Source organism: Festucalex cinctus, chromosome 12 (genome assembly GCF_051991245.1).
Source record: "Festucalex cinctus isolate MCC-2025b chromosome 12, RoL_Fcin_1.0, whole genome shotgun sequence".
In the NCBI taxonomy this organism is placed as follows: domain Eukaryota; kingdom Metazoa; phylum Chordata; class Actinopteri; order Syngnathiformes; family Syngnathidae; genus Festucalex; species Festucalex cinctus.
Window position 1 is genome coordinate 14424140 of NC_135422.1, and position 13700 is coordinate 14437839.

The 13700-nt window shown below is 43.0% G+C and overlaps 2 protein-coding genes and 1 non-coding gene across 6 annotated transcripts in view; 2 read left to right on the top strand and 1 right to left on the bottom strand.

The window, feature by feature from the left end:
• Window positions 1-8546, top strand: part of afdnb (afadin, adherens junction formation factor b) — a 9976-nt gene extending 1430 nt beyond the window's left edge. For both annotated transcript variants that reach the window (XM_077539987.1, XM_077539988.1), the window contains exons 7-24: window positions 913-1097; window positions 1517-1662; window positions 1746-1840; window positions 2008-2279; window positions 2415-2558; window positions 2715-2913; window positions 3049-3128; window positions 3261-3347; window positions 3464-3529; window positions 3598-3671; window positions 3755-3873; window positions 3938-4108; window positions 4224-4303; window positions 4390-4533; window positions 5551-6363; window positions 7969-8053; window positions 8137-8182; window positions 8361-8546. In XM_077539987.1, coding sequence (XP_077396113.1) covers window positions 913-1097; window positions 1517-1662; window positions 1746-1840; window positions 2008-2279; window positions 2415-2558; window positions 2715-2913; window positions 3049-3128; window positions 3261-3347; window positions 3464-3529; window positions 3598-3671; window positions 3755-3873; window positions 3938-4108; window positions 4224-4303; window positions 4390-4533; window positions 5551-6363; window positions 7969-8053; window positions 8137-8182; window positions 8361-8454 — 2900 coding nt within the window. In that variant the 3' untranslated portion in view covers window positions 8455-8546. The remainder of the gene's footprint in view (window positions 1-912; window positions 1098-1516; window positions 1663-1745; window positions 1841-2007; window positions 2280-2414; window positions 2559-2714; window positions 2914-3048; window positions 3129-3260; window positions 3348-3463; window positions 3530-3597; window positions 3672-3754; window positions 3874-3937; window positions 4109-4223; window positions 4304-4389; window positions 4534-5550; window positions 6364-7968; window positions 8054-8136; window positions 8183-8360) is intronic.
• The window catches only part of dusp23b (dual specificity phosphatase 23b), a 61799-nt gene extending 49232 nt beyond the window's left edge, over window positions 1-12567 (bottom strand). For 2 of the 3 annotated variants that reach the window (XM_077539997.1, XM_077539996.1), the window contains exons 1-3: window positions 12137-12567; window positions 10664-10934; window positions 9401-9559 (exon numbers count right to left, since the gene is read on the bottom strand). In XM_077539997.1, the coding sequence (XP_077396123.1) occupies window positions 9401-9559; window positions 10664-10934; window positions 12137-12354 (648 nt within the window). In that variant the 5' untranslated portion in view covers window positions 12355-12567. Of the gene's footprint in view, window positions 1-8091; window positions 9560-10663; window positions 10935-12136 lie in introns of those variants that run through there. The other variant, XM_077539995.1, reaches the window with a different exon arrangement.
• A 256-nt stretch (window positions 12568-12823) lies between these two features.
• trnal-cag (transfer RNA leucine (anticodon CAG)) lies at window positions 12824-12906 on the top strand. Its single transcript has one exon. It is a non-coding gene; the product is annotated as a tRNA-Leu (tRNA).
• Window positions 12907-13700: the final 794 nt, after the last annotated feature.

The following is a 13700-nucleotide window of genomic DNA, read 5'->3' on the forward strand; positions in this document are numbered from 1 at the left end:
GGGCGCTGATGGAGAAGTAATGACATGCTAAAATGTAATTTGCTTTTTCAGGTATCTGTACTAGCATATTCTTTGAAAATACTTAATTTGTAGTTTTGCTTCCTTTGCCAAAATAAGCTTCTTCAATTTTTTTTTAACCTCCGCGGACCTTGGATAACAGCATGACGTAAAAAAAAAGATGGAAATAGCGATATGTAAAGTCAACCGAGGCTTGAGATCTTGATGAAATGATTGACAACTTGGAGACTTTTAAAAGGCAGAAAAAATGACAGCAGAAACATCCATCCATCCATTTTCTTGACCGCTTATTCCTCACAAGGGTCGTGGGGGGTGCTGGAGCCTATCTCAGCTGGCTTTGGTTATTAGGCGGGGTACACCCTGGACTGGTTGCCAGCCAATCGCAGGGCACACATAGACGGACAATCCACGCTCACAATCACACCTAGGGACAATTAACCTGCCATGCATGTCTTTGTAATGTGGGAGGAGACCGGAGTACCCGGAGAAGACCCACGCAGGCACGGGGAGAACTTGCAAACTCCACCCAAGAAGGCCGGAGCCTGGACTCGAACCTGAGTCCTCAGAACTGGGAGGCGGACGTGCTAATCAGTCATGCCGCCACAGCAGAAACAATATAGAGGAATATGAACCAGAAAGCAGTAACAAGAGTGATTTGGATAAGCAAGGTCTTCTGCATCCAGGGCTTTATATAATAGAACTGTTTTATCTGGTCAACGCCAACTATGAGGGCCAGTATAAGATGAAGTGTAGGGCCAAGTATAGATATTGACTACTTTTGCCACCTTTGCTGCAGGGGATTTTCTTTTAGTGGTCTTACTGGAGGTCTTTTCCAATCAGATGTGGTTTTCTGCATGTCTGGATGCCCTCTAATGTCCTCATGTGACATTTCAGCTGAGGAGGCCTTCCTGACAGCGGTCATAAATTACGCCAACAGCTCCACGATTCACTTCAAGCTCTCGCCAGCGTATGCCCTCTACGCCGCAGGCCGTTTTGCACAGCGATGTCCGGACGGGTCGATAGGCGGCGTGACCTCCATGGCAGACAAAATGGTGGCTGCGACAAGCAAGGTCATACAGGTAAGTCCAGGAACATACTCTTATCACCAAAGTGGGGACTCCGGTTCAAGACTATCCCGGGACACATGGCTACGGTTTCCTTGAGCAGTTCCCAGAACTGCTCCCTGGGCGATGCTCCAGTGTGTGAGGGGTCAAAGATCATATCTTGTGTGCCTTTCTATATCGTATTCATGATCTCTCCAATTGTGACGTGGTCTTAAGATTTAGGAGGTAGATTAAGTCGATTAGTAGATTAATGTCTCCACTGAAAGCCGAGGGACAAAAATCCTTGGCGCATCGCTGACAACCTGTGACTTGACTAAGACAAAATGACTTGAGACTTGCTTGTGCCTTGAAAGGTTTAGACTTGAGACTTGTTGCGTGTAATTTGATGTGATTTGATCATTTGAGGGCAAGGACACGTTCTATTTATCTTCCAGAGGCAGCATGACATCCCTGGCGCTCTCGCCTTCTGGATGGCTAACACTTCAGAGCTGCTAAACTTCTTCAAACATGACAAGGATCTCAGCAGGCTCACGCAACAAAGTCAATTGGATCTGTCCCACCTTGTGCACAAAGCTTACAGGTAAGCGCTCTAGTCTCTTTGCACAGATTTTAATCAAATCCATCTAATTTAGTTTTTGATTCCATGTGTTTATATCACCCTAGTCAACTGATTCAGTGTGTACAGATAGAGCTCAGCAAAAATTTGCCAACCTTTTTGATTGATCCCGAGCAACACGGTCCTCTTCCTGCTGGGATAGGTAAAAACATCCTGCAGCAAACACAATTGCTCAGCCTTTCAGCTTTACTAACTTTTAACCACTGCAGTTCTGTTTAATGTTTCGCTTTGGTATGATAGAACTTCTGTTGAGTCTCTTGAAAACTTGAGCCTAGCTAACGTTTCATTTCTGCGTCGCTGTCGTTCCAGAGATGGTGCTGAACACCTTGATGAATACCATGTCGCTGCTGCGCCGCTACCAGGTCAACCCGGCCCTCGCTATTCAGCTCTTCTCCCAGCTGTTCCACTTCATCAGCGCCTGGCTCTTCAACCGCCTCATGAACCCTGACGCCAGCACCCTGGGCCTGCGCTCGCACTACTGGGGAGCGGCTCTACGCCAGAGGTTGACCGGCATAGAATCTTGGGCGGAGAGGCAGGGCCTAGAGCTGGCTGCCGACTGCCACCTGGGACACGTCATCCAGGTCTGGTTTTTGCTTCACAGCAAACCGGATAAGACCCCAAACTTTATTTGAATAGTTTGGGTTTGTTTTACAGCCATTCAAAAACATACAGAGGCCACTAAAACCCCCCGCTTTACTTTTTTATTTTTAAAACAGGCAACCACGCTCCTGACCATGAATAAATACACCACACAAGATGTGAATGAGATCCAGAACACCTGTTTCAAGCTGAATTCACTGCAGCTGCAAGCTTTGTTAAGTGGTTACTTCTACGCCCCCAATGAGCCTCACATCCCAGCGGTAAGTTGTTGTTCCTTTGCCCAGGCAGCACCAAAAAAACCACTACCAGCCTCTACCACCACCGTGACTTTCTCAATTGCTATGATGAGTCCAACTGTGAGAATCTTGACTTTTAGCCTTCTTTATTGATGTCAGCTGTCCACTATCTTGCCGCAGGATTTGATCAATGCCGTGGTCACGGCCGCAGAGGTTTCGGCGGACAACCTGGTTCAGCAGGAAGGCCGAGACGTCCAGCTGGAGGAAAACCTCGACCTCCACCTGCCCTTCCTGCTGCCGGATGGGGGATACTCCTGCGACAATGTGAGAGGAATCCCTCCCGGCTTTCGGGAGTTTCTGGAGCCCATTTGCAAGAGAGGTAATGGACAAGTTAAACGTTTGAATTGTACAAAAATAAAACTGTGTAATGGTTTCTTTTCTTATCTAGAGCGTGTCTTTTTTTTTGCTCTGTACATGTGGGATGACAATAGAGATCCATTCCATTTCTTCGTAGGTCTCTGCTATCTAACCTCCCAGCAGAACCAGAAAGGCGATTGGACCATCTTCTTCACTGAACGAGGAACACCATACTTGGTATATACTACGCAAGACATAAAATAAGCAGAATCAGAATCTGTGTGCCTTTAAGGGGTGTGGCCCAGTGAGTGACATCAGGAGCTGGAGTCAGTCTTGCAAGTGTTCTCATTTTTCTTCCCTCATCATTAGGACAACCAGAGAGAGCCAGAGACTGTTACAGTCACCCTGAAGAAACCTCTCAACAGTGGCATGGGGGTCAGCATTGTGGCTGCCAAGGTAACCGTGGCAACCCTGACAAAAACATGTTCTCAGCAACGGTCCGTGCACAAGCGACACTGTTATCTCGCCAAACGTCTGATCTGATTAGCATCGTTGATGTAATTATGCCTCAGGGCGCAGGCCAAGACCACCTTGGGATTTACATCAAGTCGATTGTCAAGGGAGGGCCGGCTGAGATGGTGGGTTCAGACGAGCCCAATTTATTCCATGGGGGGGCTATACTTTCTGAAACTTCACATTTTTACAGAACGGCCTGTTGAATGCGGGGGACCAGCTGCTCAGCGTGGATGGTCAAAGCTTGCTTGGCCTCAGCCAGGAAAGGTAGCTAGTAGCCACCGAGCTGACCCCAAGCCCACAGAAGGTCCAGGCACCTTTTCCAAGTTTTGATGCTTTGTCTGGTTTAGGGCAGCAGCGATTATGATGCAAACCGGCCCTATTGTGACCCTAAAAGTGGCAAAGTTTGGCGCTAGCTTCCACGGCCTTAGTGCTCTGCTGGGCGATCCCGTCCCCACTGGTACTGCAGGTAAAAACCATTAACATATACGGGTATGTTTTAAAATTCTGATGAACACTTTCTCATCCTGAAGCCGGTGATAATAGCCGCATCGCAGCAAATTGTAAGGAAATTCCTCTGTACGTCGTCGAAGATCCTGCTCAACCAGAGCAGCCGGGGGCTCGGCACAGCCACAGCGGGAAAAAGAACGCGCAAATCATGCAGAAGAACAGGCAATTTTATCGCTCCAACCCTAACATGGCCGGTGGGTTATGTCCATTCTGGTGTTGCAATGCGTGTGAAATATGCTAAAGGGGGTGTCACATGAACAACTGCGCTATTTTTAGTTTTTGATTTATTTTTTGTGCGTAATCTGTCAGATTTTGCCCTGGAGGATGGAGATGAGCTCGCCAACCGAGATGAGCGAGGGAACAAGTCAGTTTCCAACCTTTGCACTGATGTATGATTTTTTTTTTTCTACTCAAGAGTCAGTCGATCCGGTTTGTTTCTATGACACACAAGCACATACCTTTTGTCTGTTTTTAGACATTTCATCGAGAATATTTGACGCTCCCAACCCCAAAATCTCAGGACAAGAACACAGCTGCATCCAGTCGACCGCAGCAAATGTTTCAGGTGTCTTTAAGGCCTTTGGGAGGACAGAGTGCTGTTAACAAAAGCACCTTTATGGTAAATTCATCCGTATTTCACTACTATTAACTAGGGCTGGGTATTAACAACATCACAATCCAGGGGTCACGATACATATTGTGTTACGCATGCATCCCGATACATGGCATTCAAGGTTTTACGTATCCTGATATTTTAAATTACGTACTTTAAATAGATTTTAATGAAATAGCCATTTGTATACTAGGGCTGGGTATCGATTCTAATTTTGTCAATCGATTCAATTTCCATTCACAGTAGTTCAGTTCGATTCGTGTTTTTTTTTTTTCCTTTTTTTTTTTTCACGATTCGCTTCAGTTCAAATCGGATATTGATTAATTATGGAACATCAATTCTTCTTAAATAGGACATGATAATAACTTGACAAACTTTAAATTCCGAATTGAATCTTGCTGAGGCAGTAACTGGTTAAATTATTAAGTTTATTAATGAAACTAATACATGTTATAATCATTTCAGTTACAAACAATGAATCAGCAAGGATGAGATGAAAATATTTTCATAATACAAATTCAATTCTAAATATAAGAGAAAAAGATTCTGAATTGTCTTAAAGTAAAATAAGTCAGAGCAATTTTTTGTAATATGTTGGTTTCCAAAAGAGGTGTTTATTAGCTTACTACACATCAGTGGAGCGAATTAATGACAATTTTGATTTTAAGAAGTGGCAATACCTTCTTTCTACAGAGCACGGAGAATAATTACGTTTTAATTTAAAAAGTCAAAGCTCCCTTTGTTAGCTGTCGTGAGACTTTAGTTTGCTTTACAACTGTGCAAAGAAACTGGAATTTGGGAGTTTAAAAATTAAAAACAAAAACTTTATACTAATGATAGGTAAAAACAATGCAGTAAAAGAAGAAAAACACAGGACAAAAAAATACTTCAAAATTACAGACCATGTTGGTACGTTGACAAAAAGGTGAAAAAGGTGTAACACTGCAGTAAACAATCACGACCTACTTGGTTTGTCATAAAAAGAAGCCATAAAAACACACAATCTTTTCTTCCCCTCACCAGCGTCAAGCTCTTTCACAGGAGAACTTGTGCGTGGACACAGGAGGCCCCCTGCTGGACAAAAGCCAGACTATCTGGCAGGGCCGAGGCGCCAAACAAAACTACCACTCGCACCTTCCCATTCGCCAGAGCTTTTCCTCCCAAAACGTCCTCACTGACAACTGCTGTCCGGTCAAAGGGCAGAAAGGAACCCGCGCCGGAATCTGGAAGACCCCCTTTTCGCAACAGCCCACGCCGACGCCTTCGATCCAGCCCGTACGCATAGACATCCCCGTGACCAGGCTGGTGGTTTCTCACGCCCATCCTCCGCTTACCACATTCCAACATCGCTCCTGTCTTGTGTCACTGAGGTCCAGTCAGAGCCTCGACATAAACGGACACTTGAATCAAAGGAGTCTGAAACCTCCCATCAACTCCGCATGTCCCATTCCTGCTGAGAAGAAGCTGCCTCTGCAATTACGGCTATCCCAGCAACATGCAGCGAAACCTCAAGTGAGCATCACTCCCACAAAGCACGTTTCCTTCCAGGAACCACCCATCCAACACAAGCAGAGCGCTTGTCCGGTGGAGTCTAAACACCTCCGGGAACCGAACGAGACCTCGAAGCTGGACGAGGTCGAACTCCTGGAGCAGGAAGTAAGGGCGCTTCAGACCAAGGCCGAACTCAGCGCGAAGGAGACCGAACGACTCGGCAGTCTGAGCTTGGAGTGGCAGTTTCAGAAAAGGCTGCGAGAGATCCAGCAACGGGAGGATGAGGAGGAGGAGGAGGACTTGGACATGATGGTCATGATACAAGAACTGGAGAAAAGAGCTCAGGTAAGCGCATTCAACCTGGAAGAACCTCACACGGCGCGGGATGCTGGGATCCAGATGGTGCAAGGGGTTTGGGGAAACGTAGGAAATCCTGACATAAAGCACACTGAAAAAAGTTGGGTTGTTACGTGCCGGGGGGCACGTAATTGATGTTAGGGAGCGCGGGTAGCACACACGGAAGGAGGTGGGGGAAATCATGATCACAGAGGGGTGGACATGACAGGGGAGACTCATGAGACACAAACACGCAGACACTACACACCTCACAAAGAATAGACAAAATGGAGCCACCGCTCCCGAAGCACCGACTGTCAAAAGTGCACCGAATGAATACTGACTGGCACAAAAAGGTAACAACGGTTATGGCGAAGGTCCTAAGTCAGGGGAATGGGCGATTAGTGAAAGGACGAGTTTATGGCGAATGGCGCACCCCATGAAAGACAGCGGACACTAAAACGAAACCAAACAAACTAAAGAGGCATAGGGGCTGCGTGGGACCGAGGGAGAAAGCAAAAACACTGAAACCAAACAAACAGCCAGCCTCTCCCTGGCGGCAACAGAACTAAATAGGTGGTGACACACCTGAAATGAACTCTCCCGCGCCCTGATTGGTCAGTCGAGCCCCGACGTCCATCACTCAAACACGCACACACAAAACAAACGGCCACGCAACAACGTAACATGGCCGTAACATGGGTAAAAAAATAACCCAAATTAAAACAAAAAGGGACTGATCCAACTGTAAACCAAAAAGTTGGGTCAAATGAGTAACACACAAAAAAGTAGTTTTTTCCCTTTTTGGCTGTCAAAATGAATAACCCACTAAAGAACCCCAAATTTTGAGTTTTGGGTTATTGTTTTGACTTTACTTTTTGGTTTATATGTTAAATCCAAAAAGTTGGGTTGATCCGCCAAAAAATCAGTAAAACCCAAAACAAACAAAAACAAAAAAGGGCTCATTTATGGATTATTATTTGACCCAATTTTCCGTTTAAATAAATAACCCAAAGTGGTCTCCCAAAAGTGAGTCGTTTTGTGGGTTATTCATTTGACCCAATATTTTGGTTTAAATAAATAAACCAAAACATTGGGTCGGTCCCCTTTTGATTCAATTTGATTAATTTTGACCAAACCGTTTTAGATTTTGCGAAGTGAGGCAAAAGAGCAACGAGCACAAGACGCTATTATCAGATCATCACGTGAAATGTTACTGCAATCGATTTAACTCTCATTGGTTTTGCTCATCCAAGCTCAGGTAATGCAAATGGCTAATAACACATTTGTCAAATACCTTCACAAAGGAAATATCAATGTTTGTTGTTGTTGTTTTTTTAGACATTTCAGAGGCAGATTGAAGGATTTGATCTCTCAAAGTTAAGACTTTTTTTTTTTTTTTTTTTTTTCCCATTAAAAGGACCCATCAAGATAGATCAGCTTAAAACCTAATATTGTAATATTTGCCAAGACCTTAAATGACTGAAGATGCAAGTGGGTCACATTGACCTTTTTTGTGTACAAAAGATACAAACAGTTCCTCCAGTGTTGCACTGATTACCTTTTATGTATATATAAAAAAAAGTGTCAAATGTAAAATGTTTTGTCTTCTAGAAAAAGAAAAGCCCACCAGGGAATGCAAACGACGATTTGAAAGAGCAGATCAAAGGTCTTGCCGCCCCAAAAAATGAGAAAACAGGTACTTCATTGGTAGAAAACTGATTCAGAACACTGCGCTTTCTTATCACTCAGGATTTTAATGTCATTTCTATTTTTTGGCAGATTACATATCAAGTGGACGGCTCCAAGACAACATGGCGTTTCCAGAGTGAGTGCTAAGAAAAAATACTGATTATCGTTTTGTGTCTGTGTGAAACAGAGAATCATGATAGCTCCTTCTGTTTGCAAGCAATCCCTGAGAACTTGAAGTTGTGTGATTTGCTCCCCATAATGAAAAGTCAAGTATTAAGAAAGAAGAAGAAAAAAAAAACTGTATTGATCCGCAGGTGGCGGGAAGATGGAGCACGGAGGATGTCGGCTCCCGAGAAGCTACCGTTCAAGGAGCGTCAGCGTCTGTTTTCACTGGCATCCACGGCATAAATGAAGGCTTAATCTTTGCTAAACTTGTTTTAAAAATAATGTGCATACAAAGTTAGGCTGAGATAGAGTTTAGACACGTCAGACTTTTACTATGGTACTACACTTGATCTTATGCTGCATTCGAGGATGGTCGGAAGTCGGATATATCAGAATTGTTTTTTCCCAGTTCCGACCTGAAAGCGTTCGAGGTGAAAGTAAACAACCGAAATGGCGGATAGCGGTAAATAGCTTTTTATTTTGGTCCTCAAAACTGATTTTGACCTCCAGCAAACTAACCTGCTCGCAATTTTCCTTCATTTATTGTTTTTATCTTATTTCATAAGCATTTCATACAGTTCAGTAGTTAGGAGATAGCGGCATACTGTCACGTATGTTGTGTTACATAGAGTTATGTCCAATATTTATGGATGAAGAACGCTATCTAGTTTTATACTCGAGTAAATTGTGTTTTGCCATTCAGAGTGACGTCACTTGTAGTTCATCGGTGAAGTCGGGGTCCTTTCTTATTTCCGACTTCGCGAGTGGAATTTCTGAGTTCAAGGGGGCGTTCCTGTCCACACTTCCTGGTTTGAACTCGGAAAAGTCCGACTTCCGACCATCCTCGAATGCAGCATTAGTATCCTTCAATGTCACTTTCTTTTTGGCTTGATTGCATTTAAAGTTTCAATTTTATATTGAATAAAAAAGTTCCATCTTCTACATCAGTGTTGATTTCTGATACAGAGTTACCCAAATATTTACGATTCACATATACACTCAATCTTTTAGAACCTAGTATATGATAAAGCATTAAAAGTAGTGTTTTGCTGCCATGTTGTGGCATCTCTAGATATTTATAAATCTTTTTAGGGGGGTGTCAATTATGCGAGTATTTTTCCCTATCTACCGCAAATAGCGGCAACATTATGCTTCCCTCGATCTACTTAATACGTTGATAAAACTGTACCACTGCCTTTTCTTGGTCGTGGGTTTCGATGGAGCCCGAGCGCAGTCGGCGGATCTCGTTGATGGCGTCGATGCCGGACATTTTCCTCATCTTGACCAGGTAGCAGGCCAGCATTGTGCCCGTTCTTCCGTGGCCGTGCATGCAGTGGACGGCCACGCCCTAGACAGGGGGACGAGTGTCAGTAAGGTCAAATCGAATGCGGCTGCATAAACGGCTCACCTTGAAATCGTTCTTTGAAATTCATCCATCCATTTTTTTGATATCACATATATTAGTTCAGGGTCACAGATGGGCATGGAGACATCAGTCAGACTACACCCTGACGACTATTCACACTCGCAGTGTTAATTATCCTAAAAACGGACCTATCCTGAGAGTACCATTTTTGTGCGTTTGCAGAGCCCAGGGTCCAAATACCCTCCAGCTTTAGGGCATCAAAAAATGTGGGTCAAACTCCAAAGTGCAAAACTTTGACCTTCAAGGTACCACTGAATTATGATTATGATGTCATGTTCCGACCACAACAATGCAAACTGATCAGCATTTATCCACGCTGTCTACTAGGAGTGTGACAATATATCGATATTCCGATAAATCGTGATACTTTGTCTCCCGATACATCTACGCAAGTATTGCGATATTTGAAGTTATTATACAGCCACTATAACTGCTCCTTTGTTCATGACTTATTGAGAAATTAATTGACGGGGCACTAGGGGGAGCACTTCATGAGAGTGGCAGGGAAATGTACACAAGTCTTCAGGTGAAGAAGACTCATTAGTTTAGCGTTTTATTATTATATATATTATTTATTTATTTGTACTTATTTTTTTTTTTTATTATTTACATTATGTATTTGTATTATATTTATATTATTAAAAAAACTATTATATTTTTCTAATTATTTATTTATTATCTATTATTATTTATTGATATTTATTTGATTATTATTTTATTTTTAGTCATTTATTTATATTATTATTATTTTATGATTAGGTTTGTCATAGATTATCTAAGATTTATTAACTGAGCAATATATCGATAATCGTGGTGTCATCATATCGCGAGATAATCGTTATGGTGAGCCTTGTATCGCAGATCATCCCGTATTGTGAGGTACCCAGAGGTTCCCACCCCGACTGTCTACGCCAAAATGAACAAAATCTTTTTTTATAAATCAATTAATTAATTAAAATAATAATAATAACCTAATCATAAACATGGCTAAACTGGACCAACTGGATCTTTTCTGAAATCTTTTACCTCTCCTTTGGCGTTGGCCTCCTCCACAATGGCGAGGAACGTATCAATCTGTGACGGCGACGGCGGCGTGAAGTCGAGGATCTTGATGTGATGGAGCTGCAATTTGGGACATGTGTCATAATAGGGTGGCTTGCGCTCGCACAGGCACACCAGGTGTTGGATGCCATGGTCCAGCAGATACTGGTACTCCGCCGTCATTCGGGGAAGGGCAAGTCCAGCCACTTTTCCCGGGTCCACCCAGGAGAAATTGATCGGTGGAGAGGAAGCCATTCTGAGTAGAATGCAAGGAAAAATGTGTTGGGTCCAGGAAAGGAAGATAACCGGAGGTCGTCCTAGTCAGTGGCGAGGAAACTGGAAATTTCACACAGGCGAGCAAGAATGACCGACAATGCTGCTTTCATCTACGTACAAGGGTTTATAAGTTGGACGACTTTCTGGTGTAAGTGTCTGTGTACATCCATCCATCCATCCATCCATCTATTTTCTTAACCACTTATTGCCCACAAGGGTCGCGGGGGCTCCAGAGCCTATCCCAGCCGGCTTCAGGCAGTAGAACTGGTTGCCAGACAATCGCAGTTTGTGTACATCATATATTTAAAATGTAACTCTGTCAAAGATGTTCTGACATCAGAGAAAGGTGTCCCTTGGTTTAATTTCTCAGGGGAGAAAACGCCATTGTCATGTCAATAATACAGCTAAAACAACGCCCATTTTATCTGTTTTTGTTTTGTTAGCATAAATGCCACAAGGGCCCTGTGGTTCTACAATAACAGTCTACTTTTTGACGACAATTCCGCTTTGACCCATAATTTGTTTTTCAGGTACCGACTAAAATGGTGAGCCGCTGCCATCTACTGGTGGTAGTACTTCAGTAAAGTTGCTGCCAAGTTTGAAATTTACAGTGCGGCGGCGTCAGACAATCTCACTCATTCCCATTAAAAAAAAAAAAAAAAAAAAAAAAGAAGTTAGATGCCATAAGAAGGAATCAAATAACTTTCTTATAGAATAAATCGTGCTTTGTGGCATCTTTGTAGTATGTTCGAGTAAGATAAAGTTAGGCTAGCATGAATGAGACAAGGGTACTGTGGTCTCACAATAACGAGAACCGTTTGCTGTTGTCATGTTGGTCTAAACTTAGAAAGGGGCAAAAATAATATCAATTTGAACAAGTGCTATGTCGATAAATTGGTCTTGCTAAACGGACACCACAACGCTGTTAGAAAATGAGACTTTCTACTTGTACTTTAAACTCATTCAAGCTAGATAAGATAAATGGCTCATTAGAGACACAAAGCCGGCACATTTCCACAAGATTGGGGATACTGTCGCGAAGAAATGAAGTTGAGTTCAGTTTAGAAACCTGGAAGATTTACGAACAAACATGACATGCTATATGCTCATTGCTAGCACTATGGCTAACGGCAGGTGTCACCTGACACGCACAAACACTAAATTATAAGTACGTGAACTCACAGCTTTTGAATCAAAGAAGGCGGAGTGAAGACCGGCGGCGTCCTCACGGTCCAAATGTGAGCAAACTGGAAGTTCGGTGCCGACGTCAGCCTCCCTGTTACATAATAGCTGCACGGTTGTTCAGGACTGCAGCACAGCATGGTGGGTAGTTGCGGAACAACCGACACTAGAGGCCTCGACCTAAACAGACACTGGCCATTTTCCATCCATCCATCCATTTTCTTGACCGCTTATTCCTCACAAGGGTCGCGGGGGCTGCTGGCGCCTATCTCAGCTGGCTCTGGGCAGTAGGCGGGGGACACCCTGGACTGGTTGCCAACCAATCGCAGGGCACACAGAGACGAACAACCATCCACACTCACACGCACACCTAGGGACAATTCGGAGCGCCCAATTAACCTGCCATGCATGTCTTTGGAATGTGGGAGGAGACCGGAGTACCCGGAGAAGACCCACGCGGGCACGGGGAGAACATGCAAACTCCACCCAGGAAGGTCCGAGCCTGGACTCGAACCGGAGACCTCAGAACTGGGAAGCGGACGTGCTAACCACTCGACTCACTGGCCATTTTATTAACGTAAAATTAAAGACACAAAATACTTGTTATCTCTCGAATCTCATATTTCTGCCCCAAAAAACATTCTGGTATAACCCATAATTAGTGACTTGGTCGAGTTATATACCACTGTCAGGATGGCCGAGCGGTCTAAGGCGCTGCGTTCAGGTCGCAGTCTCCCCTGGAGGCGTGGGTTCGAATCCCACTTCTGACAATAACTTTTTCGCTTTAAAAATATCTTTATCATTACTTTTTTCTCTTGAACATCTCCTGTATGTGTAAACTATATCCCAGGTAAGTACTGTACATATAATATAAGCCATTATATGAGGCAGAGTTACAACAACACTGCACTTAAACGTCGTTGAAAAGGAAAATAAAGAGCAATACTTTAATGTTAATGCAATTGAAGTGTACTTGTACATCAAAGTTATATATACTTGTCATATAATATTATAATATTTAGTATGGTAGTGAATACTAAACACTGATGGGTCATGTATAATTGTGTACTGTAAAAAGAGTAGTTGTAAATAAATGTAGTTTAATTATTGTATACTATTATTATAATTAGTTGATTAAAAAAATATATATATATAAATATTTTATATGTACAGTGATCCCATACTATTGGCAGGGGAAAGGGACTGGGCCTGACTGCAGATATCATAGCATAAATCACACAAATATGCGACGCTCATTATAATTTATATGATTTTTTTTCTCCTAAACTTCATTATTATTTTTACCTGAAAAACGCAAATAAACGGGGGATGGTGTTTTGAAAACCGTGTAAAATCAGGGGGTTGGAAAAAAAATAAAAAATACAGACCGCAAATGAGTGGAAGGTTTGGCTGACCTATATAGACTGTAGATTTAATGTATTCAATAAATAAATAAATAAATAAATAAATAAAATCCAACCCGTAGAGAAAAAGAATGTATTGGTTCCCGAATAATTCAAATGATGCAGTTTTTAAAATTGGCCGCCAGGGGTCGTCCACATTC